Source organism: Amblyomma americanum, chromosome 3 (genome assembly GCF_052857255.1).
Source record: "Amblyomma americanum isolate KBUSLIRL-KWMA chromosome 3, ASM5285725v1, whole genome shotgun sequence".
In the NCBI taxonomy this organism is placed as follows: Eukaryota; Metazoa; Arthropoda; class Arachnida; order Ixodida; family Ixodidae; genus Amblyomma; species Amblyomma americanum.
In genome coordinates, this window is record NC_135499.1 from 169,172,723 (window position 1) to 169,191,454 (window position 18,732).

Sequence of the window (18,732 nt, forward strand, 5' to 3'; positions counted from 1 at the left end):
GCAGAGATTTCACGTAGGTAAGACCAAAAAAATCGAAGAAATACGTGGTTCAGTGGCCACTGAAATCCTGTTTGTTGGCCTAATAGGTTACTGTTTTATTTTTGAAGTGAGCGGGTATTGGCGCGAAGGTATGCACCAACGCCGACCTGTGAGGTAAGCAAGATGCTTTGGCGCTGATGTCGCCGGGCGGGGTTAACAGCTTGTGTATGGCCTGTAGGAGCGCATGGAAACACAAGTGTTCAAACTAGTTTTCTGATTTCAGAGTGCGCCTATGATGTTGTCCCTTCGTTAACTAAAACTGAGTACATCCCCGAAACGAATGTGAAAGTATGGAGCGTCATTTCAGAGCCGTTGTATTTTTAAAACACCTCATAGCATGTGCGTGCCGCACAGTTACTGCCGGAGATAGGGGGGGGGGGGGGTACTGGGCGGAAACGCGGTCGATAGAAATGCATGCAAACAAAGCTTTCCAAAGTAATTTTCTTAATTCACATTGCACCCACAAAGGCGGCCGTTCCGTTAATAGTTAGCAAGTCTGTTTAAGAAGAGCATGATGCAGTATGAACGCTATTTCGAAGCTGATGTCGTTTTTAAAACACCACGATAAACGTGTATAATGTGGTGAGCGGACAGATCTCCCACGTCAGGGTGCTCAATCGGTCAGGCGTTCCTCCGAATCTGACAGGCTTCTCGCGCATGCCGGCATGTTGCGGCATGCGCTAAATGCGTTCGCAGAAAAAGTAATTCCCTATTGCGGAAAACATAAAAGAAAATTTTCTGTTGTTAAATTAAATTTTTTTCGTACCATCTTGGGCCTTTAACTTGTTCTAACAACAGAATTTTCTGTAGCATTGCGCTGTCTATTGTCGTAGCGGCACAACTGCAGAAAAATATTTACTAGTACTACAGCAAAATACCCTCATACTACACAAAAATTTCTCGTTACAACAGGGCAAAACATTTTGTCGTATTTACGGCATTATTATGTCGTCTTTTTCGCCTGGCTTTAGATAGGTTCAATGCGGAAACCTCACAATGTGTGCTAAGCAGCTTATGAACTTGTTGAAATGAAACAAAAACAAAAAGAGTATTAATTTGGTCTTCAGAGCAGATAAACTATTGAACACTTGATAAAAATCGCAGCTTGGCAGCATCAAGTCTTCACCCACGAGGAAGAGTTGCCGTTTTTTTCCTCTAAAAAGCAGAGTTTGGATCAGACAACTTTATTTCCTGGCCAAAGTATGTAAACCAATTATCTTTCATGCTGCTCAGTATAGCGAGAGCCAGTGTCCAACAATTGCAGAATAAAGCGTCAGCGCGAAGATTTGGATATTTCTTCTCCTCCTCACGTCTGTGCGGCAGAGCACGTGCCCAGTGCGCAGTAGTGTATAACTGCTCTGGAATGTAGACGTGCTAAAGAGAGCAAGGAGCGATGCCAGAATCCACTTTTCGTACGTTTCACAAATTCTATTACGTGAGAAGACTTATAATTTGATTAATGTGAAGTTTATGCATGTATATGGCTGTAATATTAGCACTCGGGTATGCGACCGAAGACATTCCTCTGAACAGAGCCGCTTGGGCTTCGCTATAACTACTTTGAAAGACGCTGTTTCCTTTTGCGTGGTGACTAACCTTGCGGCTGAGGGATTTTCGACGCCTGCTGATGTTTGTTGAAAGATGTCAGAAAGGTCGTGGCGCATATACGAAAATGGATTTTTTCTCTACGGTGGCAGTAAACTGCCATTGTTTTGCATTCTCACGTTTCGTTATATATATCTCCTGTTACGCGCTCGTTCCGGGCAGCACCTTTGTAAGGCATGCAAATTTATCCCATGGAGCAGACGTCCGCTCCGTTCGTAAACAAGCTTCAAGCTCTTTGAGTCGTGAGCGCAGCGTGCTGTTCTTCCGCTCCCCATCTCCTCCTCACACCTCCACTTTTCCTCTCTGAAGCGTTGAAATTTTGAATAATGGCCTCAGGGCCCCCGGGAATATGGAGTCGAGTGAGATGGTGTGTTGACGCCTGCGGGACAGCAGGTAATCCGGCTCCCTTTATGTGAGCGCGAATGGTATTCAGCTGCAGTTCCCGGATGGCAGAGTTTACGACATATATGTTTTGGCCCAGTCTAGCCCCATAAAAACGTGGGCGACAGCAGGCTGGTTGAGCGCGGAGAATGTGTTGTTGGGCGTTAGCTCTTGCAACCACATAATTCTCTCTGGTGCCAGCTGCCTTTAGGCAATCAACCACCTTGCTCTTCGTCCCGTGCTTTCTTTTCTGTCTATTTTGAAGAGATTCGCCACTGCCCTGCGATGGCAGGTGCTCCCAGCGGAGGGTCTTGTGCGGCCCAGGTTGCTCCTCCCGAGCTGCCAACCATTAATTTAACATTAATATGACTGCCGCCTGCCACGGTGGCCAGTTTGCTCTCCATCCGGTGTGCAGGTTGTGACGCCGCAAGATCACGCGACCTAGGTGGCCCACCTGCATGCGACCAGTGGAATCCAAACCCACGACCTCCAAATTTCGAGTACAGTGCTCTGCCAACTGAGCTACGGTGGCGGCTGTCCAATCTTCTGCTTTCTGGTGGTATTTATGCTGCTTGTAACCTAACCTTGAGAGTGTACACCAGCGCTACCCCGGCCCATAGCGGCGGACGTAGTACGTCCTGTATTACCGCGGGTATCATGCATGTGGAATGTGATCGAACGGTGAGCACGGACACTATGCGAGAACCCTCTTACGCTACCTGCGGCATGAAGACTGCCAGAACCGACGCTCTCGTAATACAGGGCGTACTATGTCCGTCGCTGTGGACGGGGGTGGCGCTGGTGAACACTCTCAAGGTTAGGTTACACTCATTGTAAATAGCCCCGGAATTGGAACATTGGACAGCGCCGTAGCTCAATCGGTGGAGCACCGTACGCCAAATTAGGAGGTCTTGGGTTCGGATCCCATCGCTGGCATGTGGTTGTTTCGTCTTCTAGTTTTGTAGTGATAGCTACATTACGGTAGCATTTCGAGCCTTCGGCGTGGCGGCGCCGCCACGCTGTCACGTGGTTGGTCTCGTGGTGCGGAACAGCTGCCGGCGGCGCGGCGCCATGGCTGATCACGTGGTTCGTCACGTGGTTGATCACGTGACCGAGTTCCACTCGGCCAGCTGTAGCTATCGCGTCACTCCAGGTTTAACCCAAGCTAAACCGCCGCCATTTTTTAATCAATTATTTTCTGCCAATATTTAATCATCATCATCATCATCATCGTTGTCGTCGTCGTCATCATCATCATCATCGTTACTACCCTCACTGCAATCAAATGCCTCTCCCATGTCTCCCCAATTAACCCTGTTTTTTCGCCAGCTGCGCCCACCGTATCTCCGCAGACTGCCTATCTCATCCGCCCACCTAACTCTTACCCCACTTAACTGGAATCCACTCCATTACCCTTAAGGACCAGCAGTTATTTTGCCTTCGCATTACATGTCGTTGATGTCGACTAGGACGTCACTAACCCGTGTCACGTATTTCGTTGCAGCCTTCTGCAACGTTGTCTGCCTTCTGGATGGGGACGGTTTGCCCGTGGAAAACAGTGCAGTAGTAGGATCCAACTTTTTAATTTTCTCATGATCGCATTTCGAGGCCACCCTTTCATGAAAGCGCTCCTGATGAAAGTATACGGCACGTGCTCTTTTAATTTCGAGTCATGCATCTAACAAAACCGGCGGGCTCCCTAATTGCATCAGTAGCACGCATAAGTATCGCAGGGAATGTTTCACCATCATCGTGTAAACTATTTTTTTCGATCATGTACGTTGCGTCAGCGGCAAATAATCTGTATAATCTGGAAATGGCGATGACCCGTCCCATAGCAAAGGTACTGACGCTCCGTCGCGGTGTCGCTTTCGGCTGTGCGGACTCCCAACTTTCTCGAGCTTCATGAGCGACTTGGACCGTTTCCAGGGAGCAGATAACGGCTGAAAGGAACCATTCAAGGAGTGCGCCCCTTTCGTAATTTTTGTTCTCCTTTCCCAGGCCGCGCGTTCTGCCGAGAAACTACAGGGGCTGAGCTCTCGCAGCGTTCACGACCCCGAAAGTTTCGCGGGCAAGCGATATTAAGGAAACCGTTTACGTGGGCGAACAATGAGGCCGGCGGGGAAAAAAAGTGCTGCCGCTGTGTGGTAGGAGGAGTCGCCGTATAAGCGGCTGCGCAACTGATGCCGGTGACCGACTGGCTCGAAAACCCATCTGGCGTTCGTTTGTCCTCCGTTAATGACGGCGAAAAACTGTTCGTCCCGTTGCTCTGCGCCCACCCCTCCCTCCCTCCCTGCTCACTGTCAGTGGCCCGAAGGATATTTCATCACGACCTCGCCGAGGTCGCGTTCGCTTTGTGTCCGTCTTCGTTTCAGTGCTTCTGTCGGCGACCGGGCCCGCGTACGCATCCGATGCGGTGCGAGTCTTTTGCGCCGCCTTCCAAGCTCTTCTTGGCCATTACTCGAGGAAATCGTCGTTCGTTGGTAGCTCGCTCATTGCGGCTTGTGCTCGTGCGTGCGTGCGCTTAAAGTGAGTTGAAGAGTCGTTTGAAAAAGGCAGCGTCGGCCGGAAAGGCACGGGGCCCGCCCGGCGTGACAGCCATGCGTGAAAAGCGGTGTTTGGATCGACGGGCACGACTTGGTTGCACAGAAGCTGTCCCCGCGGCGATTGCTGTTATTGCATCGTGCGGCCGCTCTCGGTGGAGTGTACGGACTCGCGCAGAGAGACGGGTGCGGTGCGGCAATCGGAAGCGTACGTAGTACATGGAAGGGAAACGGATTACTGCCGTCTCGCGGTTATTCGTCGAACTTATAGCTCTCTGTTGTGCCACGGCTCTGTTGCTGTCCGCTGGTGCCCCGCTTTTGCGCCACGGTGAATGAGAACCGCGAACGTGGCGTAGCGTGCTGCCCGGTTGCGACAGCCAGCAAGCTTTTGCTCCAGCTTACGCTCTTTTGGGGCTCGCTTTGAAACGTTTGTTGGCGTAACAGCTTGCGCAAGTGGGCGGCCTCCCTGAAAAAAAAAAATGGCTTTATTGCTACTATGAGAGGCCGCCGGACCCGCGCTCCCACGCACGTTGAGAGTATTGGCGAATCGCTTTTTTCCCCCTCTACTTTCTTCCTAATTATATAACCTACCGGGGCGGACCGGCAGCAACAATAAAAAAGAAGTTTCAAAATATGAGAGAAGAATGGAGAGCTTAAGTGTTGCTTGTGCAGACTGGTCGAGCCAGCCCTCCTGAGTATGCAACGTCTGGCACAGCTGTGCAATTTGTGTGGGTGGATGAGAAAAGCGGAGCGCGCGAGAGAGCTGGTATTCGGGGCGTTGCAGACGCGTATCTTTTATGCTGGGACGACATCACGCTCGGCTCGAACTTGAGCGATTTATGCCGTCCGTGCCAGATAGCGCGCGCATTAAGGATGGGGGGGGGGACCTGCATTGTGTTCCACACAGCTTCGTATTGTATCTCCCAAAGCGCTGTTGCCCTTGCTGTTTAGAACAATGTTGCTTCGTTTCTGCGAACTCCAGCTTTGAGCCGAAGGAAGTACGGACGGAGCGTTGTGGAATTTGTGTCTTGACAGCGTCATATATGAATTGCGAACATAATTTGTGGTTTGCTTCAACACGAAACTGCCAAGGTGCGCTTGGGGACGGAGTTTTACTCCACAGCAACTATCTGGGGCAGAAGCCTCCACGATGTTTGAGCGGTTACCGAACGTAATAGATGAGTTGTAAGCCGGTGGCTCGAGGCCGCACTCGTGGAATTGAAAGCGCTCACGCGTCCGGACGTGTGGTAGTGAAATAACGAGTTTTGTAGGCACACACGGCAGTTATGCGCCCATTTCGCTTTTCGCGCGTCCTGGACACGATTGTCCCCGATATTTTACGTTCTTTTACTTCCGAGATATGCGACTGCCGTCGTCGTGGTTATCACTTTATATAGTTATCACGGAGTACTGTGATGAACAGCAGCTTATATTCAGTGGACGGCAACTGATCTGGATTTTCTTTTTCAGTTTCCAGTAACTTCCGCCCGTTGGATTTCTTTCAGATTTAGTGGCGCCATTCGAATGCCCCATTTCTCGCGCGAGATCTGTTGCGCCTGAGCAATGAACATTTTATGCTTAGTCGAGCATGGGCCGTGGAACGTGAATGTTGAGACGATCTGGCGATACTGACAGGGTGCGCTTTCTTGCAGGAAACCTGGAGGCACCCTAGAATAGTTCATTAAGCACTCTTGCCAAGGTGCGTTAAATGCGCTGTCGGCACGCGAGTCTCATTCATGCCTGTAGTGTCAGCGTACATAATATTCAAGTCAGCTGCCGGCGTCAAAATGCGCTGTGCGTCGAATGGCGCACAGCGCAGGCAGGCGTCACACAAATTTTCAGTAGATTGTCTGTAGGCATTGTTGCGACTCTTCAAGCGTATTTCTGCGGGTTAGCTGTGCGTCGTGAATCCTGTCATTTCAAGCAAGTCTGTGCGTGCGTTTAATAATAAACGTTTTATTAAATAGAAAGAAAAAAAAACAAGGCAAAAAATTTTTGCGGGCCCCGGCATCTGCTATCGTGAATTGAACACCTGAGCTGGGCTCAGCGGAAAGAACGTGATAGTGAGATGATAGAGGGAAAGCAAAGAGGTGAGGGGCAGGGAGAAAGGATATGAGAGTTCAGAAGAATTGCGCGTGCGTTTAGAAAGGCTGGTTTCGCGCTTGGCGGTGCAGAGGTGTGGCAGCGGCTTCCGGCCTTCGATCGTGGTCGAGGCGCGTAGCGGCCGCGTTCCGAATCGCGCCTCCGCATCGCTGCCAATGTTTCGATCGGTGGCTAAGGGGCGGCGCGGTGTCCGTCCGCCGCCCCGCTCGCCTCCCTGGTGTGTGCGCCCGTCCGAGCGGTTTGGGCAGAAGCACTGAGATACCTGTTGCGCCTTACTGAACCCAGCCCGGTTTACGCTCACAATGCGGGGGGCTTATCCGGCTCCCCATCGGTTCAGCAGATTGATTCTGCGACACGTGGACAGTGTCTTATGAATATACAGCGGGCTGCATTATTGCTCCTCATCTAATGCATTAGTTACACGGACAAAGTCAAGTGTTTTTCAGGTACTAAAGAACAGCACCTCTTAGATCGATCGGGTCGTGGGTAACTGAGATTTCTGTGATGCAAGCGAAGTCTGCTGTTTTCCAAACTGCCGGCGGGGTCCCATTACGTGGAAACTAAGTTTTTTTTTTTAATCCTTGCTTCTCAGTGCAGTGCATGACCAACATTACTTGTGTCGTCGTTCTTATTTCACGCACGCACGCACGCACGCACGGACACGCGCGTTGTCGTAAGTCCACTAAAGAGGTTTGACGTTTAGGGATGTGTGTCAAAACACACCTCTAATGCGTCGTATCATTTGTTAAGGTACGTTTGGCGCACATTCACCTCGGCGGTTTCCCGTGGAGACGCAGTAATAATAACACGGTAATAATAACTAGCAAGAACTGAGTTTGCTTCGTTGCGTCGTAAGCGCTATTGCGGAGGTGCCGACGAGTGCCCCGGAAAGCAGCCGCGGGCATTGCTTGAACGAGTGCTGATATGAACGGGCAGTAAGGACGGTCTCTCTCGTGTATTTTTTTTTACCTTACCTCGTTCTGCTGGGCTCGCCGAAGGATGGTGTTGGGGGCGCACCTGTCGGTGTTCTCTGACGTGTTTCTTTTGAACGGATGGTGTCCACTTTTGCTTCTCCGTAAAAGTCAGACCAGCAGGCGGCGCGGTTCAACCTCTATCCCCGATTTGCCGTCTGCCAGCGGGGACGCGAGTGCGGAAGAGTAACAGTAGAGTGGTGCGCTTTCGTACGAAGTTCGGGGTAGGTGCTAACTGTCGCCCGCGTCTATGCTCTTGCGGAGGGCGTCCTTTGTCGGCTGGAATTTTTCTGAGCGGAACAGCGGTAAGCAAAACGCAAAACAGGAAAGGGAGCCACGGGTAGCGGGAAGTTCGGCTCTCGGCAAACGTCCTTGGCCCGGAGGGTTTAGTTGTCAACTACGAGCGTGGCATACCTGAAGCCACGTGCCGAGAACGCCCCGGTGCGAGTCCGCTGCTTAGTTCGCAGACGCTCTCGGACGAAAAGAACGAACACTAATTGGTTGCGAGGAAGGACGAATAGAGAGAAAGGCGGAAGAAAGCGCCGCGCCCTTCGCTGCGTGAGTGTGGCGGGCGGAAAAGCTTCTGCGATTCGGCCGCCCACGTGGCTTACCTTTCTGCCGCTTCGTCGCAAAGCTTTGTGTTTGCGCGCTGTGTCCTGCTGACTGTGGAGCTTGCTGCGCGGGTTGTGATGTTTCGCTGGCCTGGCCGATTAATGCGCCCTGCAAAGGTATGCTTTCATTGCGGGGCTTTGAGCCTCTTTGCTCGCCTGCGCGAGGCGACGAGATTGGAATGCGTCCGTTGCGGTTATGCCGCTTGGAGTTCTCTATAGTGCTCACTATACGGACGACGGCAGTTGCAGGTAGGTGCTTAGGCGGCACATTCTGGCGGAGGAAGGCTCTGCCTGCTTTTTTTTTTATTCGTGCAGGGATACAGTACGCCCTCTACGCCCATATGTCGCCTGAAATGCTTGCGCGTATATCTCTAGCTGACGGCTTGCACGAGCGGTCGTGTAGGGTGCCTTCACGTAACACGAACCTGGGTTTGAAAAGGTATTCTGCCTTAATTTGCAATAATGCAGCTTAAGTGGAATTCTTGGTATAGTCACTGCTGCCACCACAATTTCAGTTGAGTGTTGAAGTTTGAAATATTGAAGATATGCGCAAAGTCTCAACGCGGAAACTGCAGGCGTTCGAGAGAAACACCGCATTGCGCATTCGTCGATGTGGCAGTTTTGTTGTAGACGTACCTCCTGCGTTGTATGCGGTACTCATTGCTGTGTTCCTCGCTGATATTCGCAACCGAAAGTGCACGTCGCCAGAAAAGGCGCGTCGCTGTTTGAACTCGTCGCCGGACGAGGTCAACCGTTGGATGTGGCATAAAGGGTACAGTAAGCTGTAGGTGACATAGTTCAACCGGTGGATGTGATATAAAGGGTGCAGTAAGCTGTTGGTGATATTGAAGTTATCCGTTGGCGTCGTCCGCATTGCGTTCAGGCTCGCGGCTGGTGTTATCGAGTTGGTGGCGGGAGGCAGAGAATGAAAAGCAGAGAGACTTGCCCGCTGCGCAGCTTTTGTGCACGTTTGGGTAGCCGCGTCCTCTGAATAGCAACCGAGGCGGCATCTTGGTCCACCCACCGCAGAGACCAGGGGAATGATGCCGCGCCCGCTAAGCCCATACGCGGCATTGGCATCCGAGGCCTTTCTTCGAGCTGACCTTGTGCTGGATGGCGCATGTTTGTTGGTCACACAATACCGACGAGATGGAGCGAGGCCACGATGAGCGTATACAGTTGGCATCGGTTTTAGCTTGAAGGGCGCAAGTAAAGCATATAGTTCTGCTAGACCGATTGATTCGTGTTTCTAGATTGCAAATATGTAATCTTAACTGCGGCAATAGTTCTTATGAACCCGAAAGTACACGTAAGGAAAAAAATTCGTCGCTACTGAATTTCGGCGTGTACGCTCAGGGTCGCGCGTATACGCTTTGCTGCTGAGGATTGGTTCATCGTTTTCTGCCATCGAGTGATGCTTAGATAGATGCTCTGCTCACTCGTCCAGCGTGATGCCATCGTACGCAGTAGTTTCACAAAGCACAGTGTCTCTGCGCCATTCGCGCTCTGTAAGGCTTGACTGGTTGGTAGGTCAACAGGCTTCTGTCGTGGCCATCTTCACCAAGTTGCATGTTCGTCTGGTGTTTATTATATTTTTTCCCATCGCGTACATTAAAGTTTTATTGCTTGTCAAGCTTTGGGTGAACGAGCGCCGAAGTGTCGTGTCGCGAAGTTTGTGTTTTCTGCCACCTATCCGCCCCCCACGTTGTAGAAGTGGCGTAGAAATTGCCGCGTTTTCGTGGTGTAATAACGAAGAGAATACGGGGGACCTTTCTCATCCGCAGAGTCGGCTTTTCGAGAAACAACAGCAGCATAAAAGAGGCCCGCTGTTCCTGCAGTGTAACCTGCCAGACTAACCTTACTTATTGTCTTGCTTGTTTTTCCTCCCTCACTGTATCCACAATGGGCCGAAGCCCCGGCCACTGTGGCCGTTACAAGTGTTTGTTACCTGTCAACTCTGGAGCGGCGGAGATTCGTTTGCTAGCAGAGGGTGCCTAGCTGAAACGTCTCTGCAAGGTCGCTGGCTGTTGCGTGATGGCTTTGATGGCAGATAATTTTACAGCGTTGCATTTGCTATTCACAGGCGTCACTCTATAAAGTCATTTTATGCAGTGCTGCGTTCTTTTAGTTTTCCTTTTTTTTTCCAGCCATAAACGGGTGCTTGAACGCTTGAGTTGAATGCGTTGTCTGTTGCTTTCATTAGCTTACTATGTTTTCCTAACATTCAGGGCTCGTTTCCATTTTCTAGTATTGACATTCGTGCTTAAGGGAAACAACCACGTTTGGAAAGTTCGCTATAACGCTACCGCTTTTATAAGGCTTAGGCCCCACTGATTAGTGCCTAGGTGCGCAACGAAACTCAATTTCTGTGGCCCGCATTACGCGTACGTTCTAACTCCGGCCCTTCGGCACATAATTTCGGATTGCAAGAGCAGAGGGCATGGAAGCTTGAGAGAATTATGAATCGGTTCCGCCTAAGCTATGTGGAAATCATGAGGAGTTATTTCCCTGTCATCACCTCGCAACACTCTCAATAATTAGGCCGCGTACTGCATTCGCCAAAGTAATTGAAGCCCATCGCGCATATCTTCCATCGGAGTTCACCGCTGCGTCAATACCGTGCTCACCCTTATGGAGTCTTCATGAACCTGGGGTTAACCTCTATATTCCTGGCATTACGAAGAAAGCTAGTGTATCACTGCCCGCTCTCAAACAACTGACATTGAATCACCTGCATTCTTATCACAGTCACCGCATACATGTTTACACAGATGGATCAGTTCACTCGACCAGTTCTGCGGGGTCGGTGGTGATACCGGCCAGATCCATCTTCATGAAAGTGACGACGACCCATCCAACATCTTCAACTGGTGCGGAACTCACAGCCTTACGGGCTGCGGTAGAGTTCATGAGTCAAGAACCTCCACATGACTGGACGGTTTTCACCGACACTAAAGCAGCCCTTCAAGCCCTGCAAGCTGCGCTACGCCGCATGTCGCAGGAGCAACTTGTTGCTGAGATCCGTCTACTGTACCACGGCACCGTTTCCAAAGGTCATGACATCATTTTTCAATGGCTGCCAGGACACTGTGGTATTAACGGTAATCACCAGGCCTATGCGGCTGCGCGTTCTGCTCACAACGACGGACTTCCAGTGAGGATCCCAATATCAAGACCTGACGCTGCGTGTGGGCTTCGCCCTTTGGCGCTGGAGCTTACGCTGGGAATAATTCTCCCTAATTCTCCTAATCCCTCTTCCCCAGTGCAGGGTAGCCAACCGGAACCCCTCTCTGGTTAACGTCCCTGCCTTTCCCTCCTCCTCTTTATCTATCTATGAGGAGTTATTACTGGGCTGCCGTTCACAACATACACTTTAGCAGCACTCGTCTTTTGGCTGTCATTAAACTGTTCGGATTGAGCCCATTCAATTTAACACTTTGGACACATATACGCCTATATGGGAGCAAAAAAGGAGTAAGCTGCCCTCTAGCGCAGTCTCTTTTATAAACGGGAGTGCGCTAGAGGAGAGCGTACTCTTTTTTTTTTTACTCATTTCTGTTTAGAGAGAAGGGACGCAGACTGGCCCCTTCAACACTTTCAGGCATGAGTGCTATGCATTGGGGTGAGCACGCAGTCGGTGTCGCTTGCATGTGTAGCAGCTAATGCTAGCTGAGCGCACGCATACCCTCACGTTCTACTTTCTCATATTCCCGCTTGCTTATTCTTGTATTTGTTAAGCGTTATATCTGTCATTACGTCAGCGCGTCTTTTACTCGTCTTCGCAAAATATCTCCGCGACCTTTTTCTTTGTTTCGAACATGAGAGCCGAAGTGTCTGCCGCTTCGTTAAATCGCAAAACTTGAAGAAAGAAAGCTCAGGCCTTTTGGAGTCAAGTTCTGAAGTAACAGCTTGTTAACAAGCGCTCGCCTTCTATTTAGAAGCATTATCGAGCAAAATAAAGGAAAGAAATCTGCGAAGCACTGGAGGCATTGCGACGGTCGGCTGGTCTATCTTTCTCGGCTTCCGGGGTGTGGGGGGTTCGTTTATCTTTATTGCCTCCTCCTCTTTTGTTGGTAAAGCGTCCGTCTGCTGTGACGCAGTCGTGCTTCTTGTTCGCATATGTATATATAGATGAATGAACTATATCTATATAATACGTATAAAGCATTCTGAAGGCTCACTCTTCTATACAACGAAGGGAACGCATAGCACCATAAACAGTTCCCACGTACGTGCTTGCGGAACTTTCGTGCATAGAAGCGCTCTGTGTATACACTGCAAAGTAGCACTTTGATTTTCAAGGCACGTTACGATTTGAAGCTGGCTTTCGGGCTGCTTTTGCTTGCCGCGTATGCCCGCGGCTTTCGTATACTGCGAACCCGTCCATGCATACATTGATGGCGACTCCTTAACCCGGTCGGGAGCCTCAGGGCTTTTCGAAATCTTGTCGGTAAGGGTGTTTTCTAGCCGAGTCAGTGCGGGCTGATCTCGAGACACTGGCACTTTTTGTTGCCCTTATACGCTAACGCCGAACGCGGCGCGCATACAAAGCTGCTCCTGCCGTTTGGCGTCGTTGTCTTCTTGTCGCGCCTCCTGATGCTTTTTCTTTTGTTTTATTTTTGCGTTTTCTCTTTTGTGGACGTCGAGTTGTCGACGACCAAGGTTGTCGCAATGGCGCTTGCGATTTCCGATGGATTTTGTGAGCGTGGGTCGTCTGGAAGCCGCTGTTTTTACCACGTGTCGCAGTATGGTGAGAAAACTTTGGTTCCAGCTGGGGCTCTCAGCATCGTTGGAAGCGGAATGCAGTCCATGGTCTTTGCATAGTATATGGTGCTTGAGTTCTTTCGCAAAATCACTTTTGCCCCCAGGCTGCGTTGCTTCTGTTTGTGCGGCCTGCGCTGCGGTAAATTAGTCAATGGTGGTCTACATGGACTACTTCAAACATTTAGTGCTATTTATTTCGCTTGGCTAGCGCTGTTTGAGTGAAAGAAGTGGCATGTTTTCGTGGCGTGTTCCTCACAATTCGTTTAGGAGCGGGCCGTATACTCGGCAAGGCCTTGACCAATACTCTGCGTGGCTGAAATAAAGACGGCGCACGTTTTGAACGCTTTGAGGAAGTATGCATCTGTGGCGTAGCAAGAAATATAGAAGTATTCTTAGGTGGAACAAGCTTGAAAAGGGCGGGTCGTGATGGTCAAAGGCCGGTTATTTGTTTAGGCGACTAGCTTGTGTGGAACGATTGCGATATTCTGGTTTACTTGCTTGATTAATTAAAGCGGCAAACACGGGAGAGTGTCTATTCTTTGCTTTTGTACTGCGATTATCATGCAGTTTCTAACCGAAAAGAGGGGTGCAGCTGTTGGGAAACTGCTCCCTGCCCAGCGGCTGTGTTGTACTCGCACTTTCCTGGCCCTGCTCTTTTTTTTGTTCTGTTTTGCGCCGACTGCTAACAGCCGTAACGTGCTGCGGTTAGATTTATTACTGTGTGCACTATCATATAAATCCCCGCAGGCTATACATTACGTTCTTCTTAAAAGAAGACACCCCTGAAAGCGACTGTGCAAGGCTGCGGGACGCAGTTTGCGAGGGCTTTTCCCTTTCGGCGAGCTTTCTGTGGTTTCCCCGAGCATACATGGCATGTGCATGTATTTCTTTGTTTTAAGGCGAAAGCTTTTATTGGCTCATCGTTGTGGACAGGATTTGTTCGTCCTCAGAAAGTGTCCGCTCCACCTGTAAACCAAATAAAAGAAAAAGAAACCTTGATGAGGATAGGATACGAACCCACGCGAGCAGAACCCAATGGATTAGCTGTCCACCTCCTTAACCACTGGCCACCTAGTCCTACTGAACGGGGGTGTTTTAAAAGGCATACGTCGTAATTTGAAACCGCATATAGCGAAAACATTGGATATAACGAAAGTGTGGTGTGTCGTAACTTGAAACCGGATATAACGAACACGCCGGATGTAACGAAGGTGTTGTATTGTCGTAACTTGAAACCAGACTAATTCGGGAAGCGTGAGGCGATCTTGTTGAGCTCTTATAGAGCTGAACAGAACGACAAGAAGGCTTTCGCCTCGATGCACGTAAAGTGACTTAAGTGCTCCCCTGAATTTCTTTTTCCGACCGTGTTCTGCATCTGCCAGGAGTAGTGTAAAGTTTCATGAAATCGTACTAGTCGTTTCATAACCTGACGATTGCGAAGAGAGGTTTCGAACTTTCCTCTCTTCTACGGCGTCAAGCAGTTGCAGCGATAGTAGTGGCTTGTAGTGGCTTGTAGGAGGGCGAAAGATAGGGACGCGCGTTGTGACGGTTTTCCACGTCGCTCCTTGAGGCCGTGCCGTGTCCATAGTGCACCTGCAGGAGGATCGCGCTGGTACACATTGTGTGCGCCATTGCGTTTCGTGTTCGCGTCCCTCCAGACCACAGAGGGCGATTGTTTCAGAAGCAGGTTCTCTACTGACCGAAATTTTTGTCCAGTTAGCGGCGTGTGTTTACCCGGAGTTACTGTTGACCGGGCGAACGAGGTCGTGCAGCTCAGAGCCAAATCGACCGCTCGCCACGGTCGTCTTTCTGATCCCTGGTGAGCCAGAAAGCGCCCTTGTAAGCTGCGTGTTACCGCGTGTCCTATGCTGGTATGTGGGCGCTCAGTTACAAGTCACTGCTGCTCGCACACACCGTGTACAGCAGCCGGAATGCTATTCTTTCCTCTTCCGCAGACTCCCCGCACGGACCGCGCACAGGTTGAAAAGCTGCGCGAGGCGCGCATCGGTCGTGTCATCCGGTTGCCCTCGGTGACAGCCATGTGTCACACTGTTCGGTCATCAACGCTGTTCGCTTCAATCTCGGCACTGCGGGTCTTGTCCCGGCGGAAATCTGGATTCCTCTCTTCGCTTTTCCTCTCGGGGGAAAGGAAAGGAGGATTCGTTTTCTCTTGGGGAGACGGAGTCTCGTCCTCTGCGCTGACAGCGTGGGCGTTCTCGTTGCTTGAGTGGGCAGCGCGAGGGTCAATGACGTCGCCTCTCCCTTCCTCCCTCGCCAGGAGGCCTCTCTCCGGCGACTGCGCGGCGCGTGGGCGCCGAGTGGCGAGATCCGTCGCTTCTTTTTGACTCGTGGCGTCGGGCGATGTGAACATCCTCGGCTTGCTAATTTCGATGCTGGTTTGCGCGGACGCTCTTTGCGGAGCGTTCCCTTCGTGTAATGGAAATTGTGGCTCTTGTGGTTTGCGCCGACCAGGAAGAAAAAATAACAGAGCGCTCTTATTAGTCCGCATGTTGCGCAGTGGCGTTTTGTTGCGCAACGCAGTAGTGCGGCTTCTTTGCGCCGTTTCAAATAACAAAAACCGCTGTCGGCGTCGTTTGTGCTGGCGTAGTGTGGGACGTATTGTACGAGTTTCCTCCTGTCTCATTCTTCGGAAAACGGTGGACACTGTTTCATTCGAAACGCCCAGTTTGCCGCTCGAAATAATGTGCATACTGGCGCCACCGGCGCATTGTGGATCTGCAGTGGTAGGGGCAGCAGTAAGATATGTTTCAGGAGGTAAATATAAAGGGGAGGGAGCAAACCGTCTCTCCCATAGTGCAGAACAGAGGTTTCTGGGAATAGTCGCGCAAGGTGTTTGTTATTGTTAGTGCTGTCGCGTGGGACACTAGCATGTGTAATGCATGTGAAAACAAATGTCAACCATTAAGCCCGTGAGGCGCAGTTCGCACCACTGCCGGGATTGTAGATTGTTAGTGCATAAGCATTACTTCGCTCATGCGTGGCGTCTACGGAAAGTGTGTACAGAAAGTGTGGACACTTACCCCAGTTTACCCGAGTTACTTGATAGTAACTCGGGTAAGTAATCTCTACCAGTTGCTTTGATAGAAACAGCCACCAGTCAGTACAGTGGCGCACATGTTAACCGCTGCGCCACTGCACTAATAATGGTATGGGGACTCGCCGCCATCTAATAATGCTAAGTGGAGAATAACCAGTTCGGCATATATGGGCATTAACCCACGGAACTCCGAATGATGTGCGGCCTCGTGACCAACCCAAACTAAGTTACACAAACGCACAAACCGCAAACGGACCAGCGGAAACACACAATGCCTTCGCATTCATAGCACGTTAGCAGGCTTAAATGCCCCCGGATAGTTTTTATTCCCTACCTCCTTTCGATGACATGGCTCTTACCTGCCGGCCGCACGCGTCGCCCCGGTAGTTATCGCGCGCACGCAGCGATTTGGCCGGTCAGCGCTCGTAGGTCGCGCTTTGTGTGAAAAAGCAGTACTAGAAGCGATAATTCTTGGTTTTGGGGTCGTATGTGTGACGCAGCACTTGCTGATGTGTTGACGCTGTCCGATTCAAGCGAATTACCCCTCCCTATGAAAGCCTGCCGCTTTATCTCCACGCTCGCTTGTTCTCTGAGGTGTCGCTGTTTGTTGTTTATATACCCTCTGCGGTTTGTGTCCATTCGAACTTTGTATTCTCCCGCGCTTCCGCATTATGTTTATTCAAAGGGAAGAAAAGAGCACAGTTTTCACCTAACATACCGGCCTCCTCCCCGCCTGCCTTCCCTTCTCCTCTATTTCCTCTCTCATTGTCGTGCTGGCCTATTTTGAAACGTTCTCTTTTGTTTTTTCTCGAATGCCGGTATGTGTCGGGCTGTGAAGGGCCGTGTGGCATTTTTACACTCTGCTACCTTGAAAGTCGGAAGCAAGCCGATGAAGCTACTCCTTAATACGTGTCCAGAGACGACGCGCGCACATTGTGCTGCTGCTGCCGGTGCTGTGTGCGCTGCTTTTGAAACCACTCTACTCTGTCGCTGCTTTAAGAAATTACGGTTTCATAGAAAAAAAAATGAACACAGGACACGCAAACTGCGAGGCAGCTGCCGGGCATGCTCCTAGGAATGCGCGGAAGACGGAGGCAGCGGACACCCGAAGTGCGTTTGACATTCCAGTGACGACTAGTTCTTCTTAGCAAGATTAAACTTTGTCGCCCCCTTTGACCTCCGTGGAATTTGCGCACAAGCGCACGGACCTTTAAAAGGTGGCGTGTTCGGTGAGATTTGCGTGTGCCCTTTGCCTTCGTCATGGGCGCACGCCGGCGCGTACCGGTCCTCTCCTCCAGAGCCCAGCGCGGACAAACGAGAAACAGCATATAGAGTTCTAGACTTCATGACTTAAATGCCCCCCCCCCCCCCCCCCCCCCCCGCCTCCCTCCCTCCCTCGCGAAGGTTGGCTAATGCGAGAGCGTTGTGTCGAGGTTCTTTGGGTCGTTTTCGTAATTCCCGAGACTCGCGCTAGCTTAGCTATACCTAACGCCCCGCGGGGACTGGCGCGACGTGAAGACGTTCTCACGAGGGTGCTCATTAATTGTGTGGTGTCTGCGTGCGGGTGGTATAGACTTCTACCGCAGTCGCCCCCGCTGGTGTGGGCGCGCTTCCTGAATGGTGGCTTGCGTGTGAGCACCGCCGCCGATCATCTCGCCTTAGCGGCAGGTACACACACACACAAAAAAAAAAAAAATGGAGACGACACTTAAGCTCCGCCTTATGTGTTTGAACAGAATTACGATGCGAAGCAGCCTTTTACGCATGCGAATAGTTGGATGAAGAAGAGGACGGTGAACCTTATGGAACGGCCAAGCCGGTCTTCTGAGATTATTTCACTGGGAAAACTTTGGGTAGGCGTCGCGGATCATCCGAGAGGCAAGAAAGCCTGCAGTGCCTAGCATAAACTCCATCAGCTGCTGCAGAGTGGGAAAACGGAGACTAGACGTTCGCTGACAGCTTCCTGGACTTCATGCTGCAGTGGAGTCAAGCAGTGATCGACGGAAAACGCTTGCGTGCGAAAAAGTGACAGGATTTGGTTATTGTGAAACGGCATTCTTGAAACTTTGTCCTCATTTTATAGCAGAGGCTCATATTGTAGCCGATACCTTCACGCTGCGCAGAAAGCAGTTCTTCATTAAGTTTGCCGTGGGAGCAAATTGTGGCTTAGTATCATGCTAAATATTGGTTGCTGTTGTGTTACAAGCCCGACACTGTCTTGCCGCCAATTGCGTGCGGAAGTTTTATTGCGGTAAAAAAAGTTAAATTGGAGAAACTTAAATGCAATATCTTTTTGTTCACTACTGCATGTCGTGAAATTATAATACCTCGGCAGTTGTGTTTTAATCTCGCATTACATAGTGGTAACCGTACTGTGGGTTTTTTTCTTGGGCTTGTCATGGGCTGTCGTTGTTCTTTTCACACTTGGCGGCCAATTTAATGTTCTGTCGGCCAGGGATCCAACCAGCGTGGGGCGATTGCCTTGGGAATCGCTGCTATAAAAGGGGAGTAGAGGAGATGAACATGGAAATTTTAAGGTCGACCTCGACTGGCGTGCTGCAGTATTTCTTTTATTTTGTTTTAAAGCTGATGCGCTCCCAAGCGTGTGTGTGTGTGTGTGCGCCCCCCCCCCCCCCCTCTCCCTGTTGCATGGGCGC

General features: G+C 50.7%; 1 protein-coding gene across 15 annotated transcripts in view; it reads left to right on the forward strand.

Moving 5' to 3' along the window:
• Positions 1–18,732, forward strand: part of dlg1 (MAGUK family member discs large 1) — a 540,041-nt gene that overhangs the window by 101,327 nt on the left and 419,982 nt on the right. Inside the window, exon 1 of one of the 15 annotated variants that reach the window (XM_077658739.1) lies at positions 8,234–8,370. The exons of 13 other annotated variants lie outside the window; for them this stretch is intronic. In XM_077658739.1, the coding sequence (XP_077514865.1) occupies positions 8,332–8,370 (39 nt within the window). In that variant the 5' untranslated portion in view covers positions 8,234–8,331. Of the gene's footprint in view, positions 1–8,233; positions 8,371–18,732 lie in introns of those variants that run through there. One more of the 15 variants, XM_077658740.1, reaches the window with a different exon arrangement.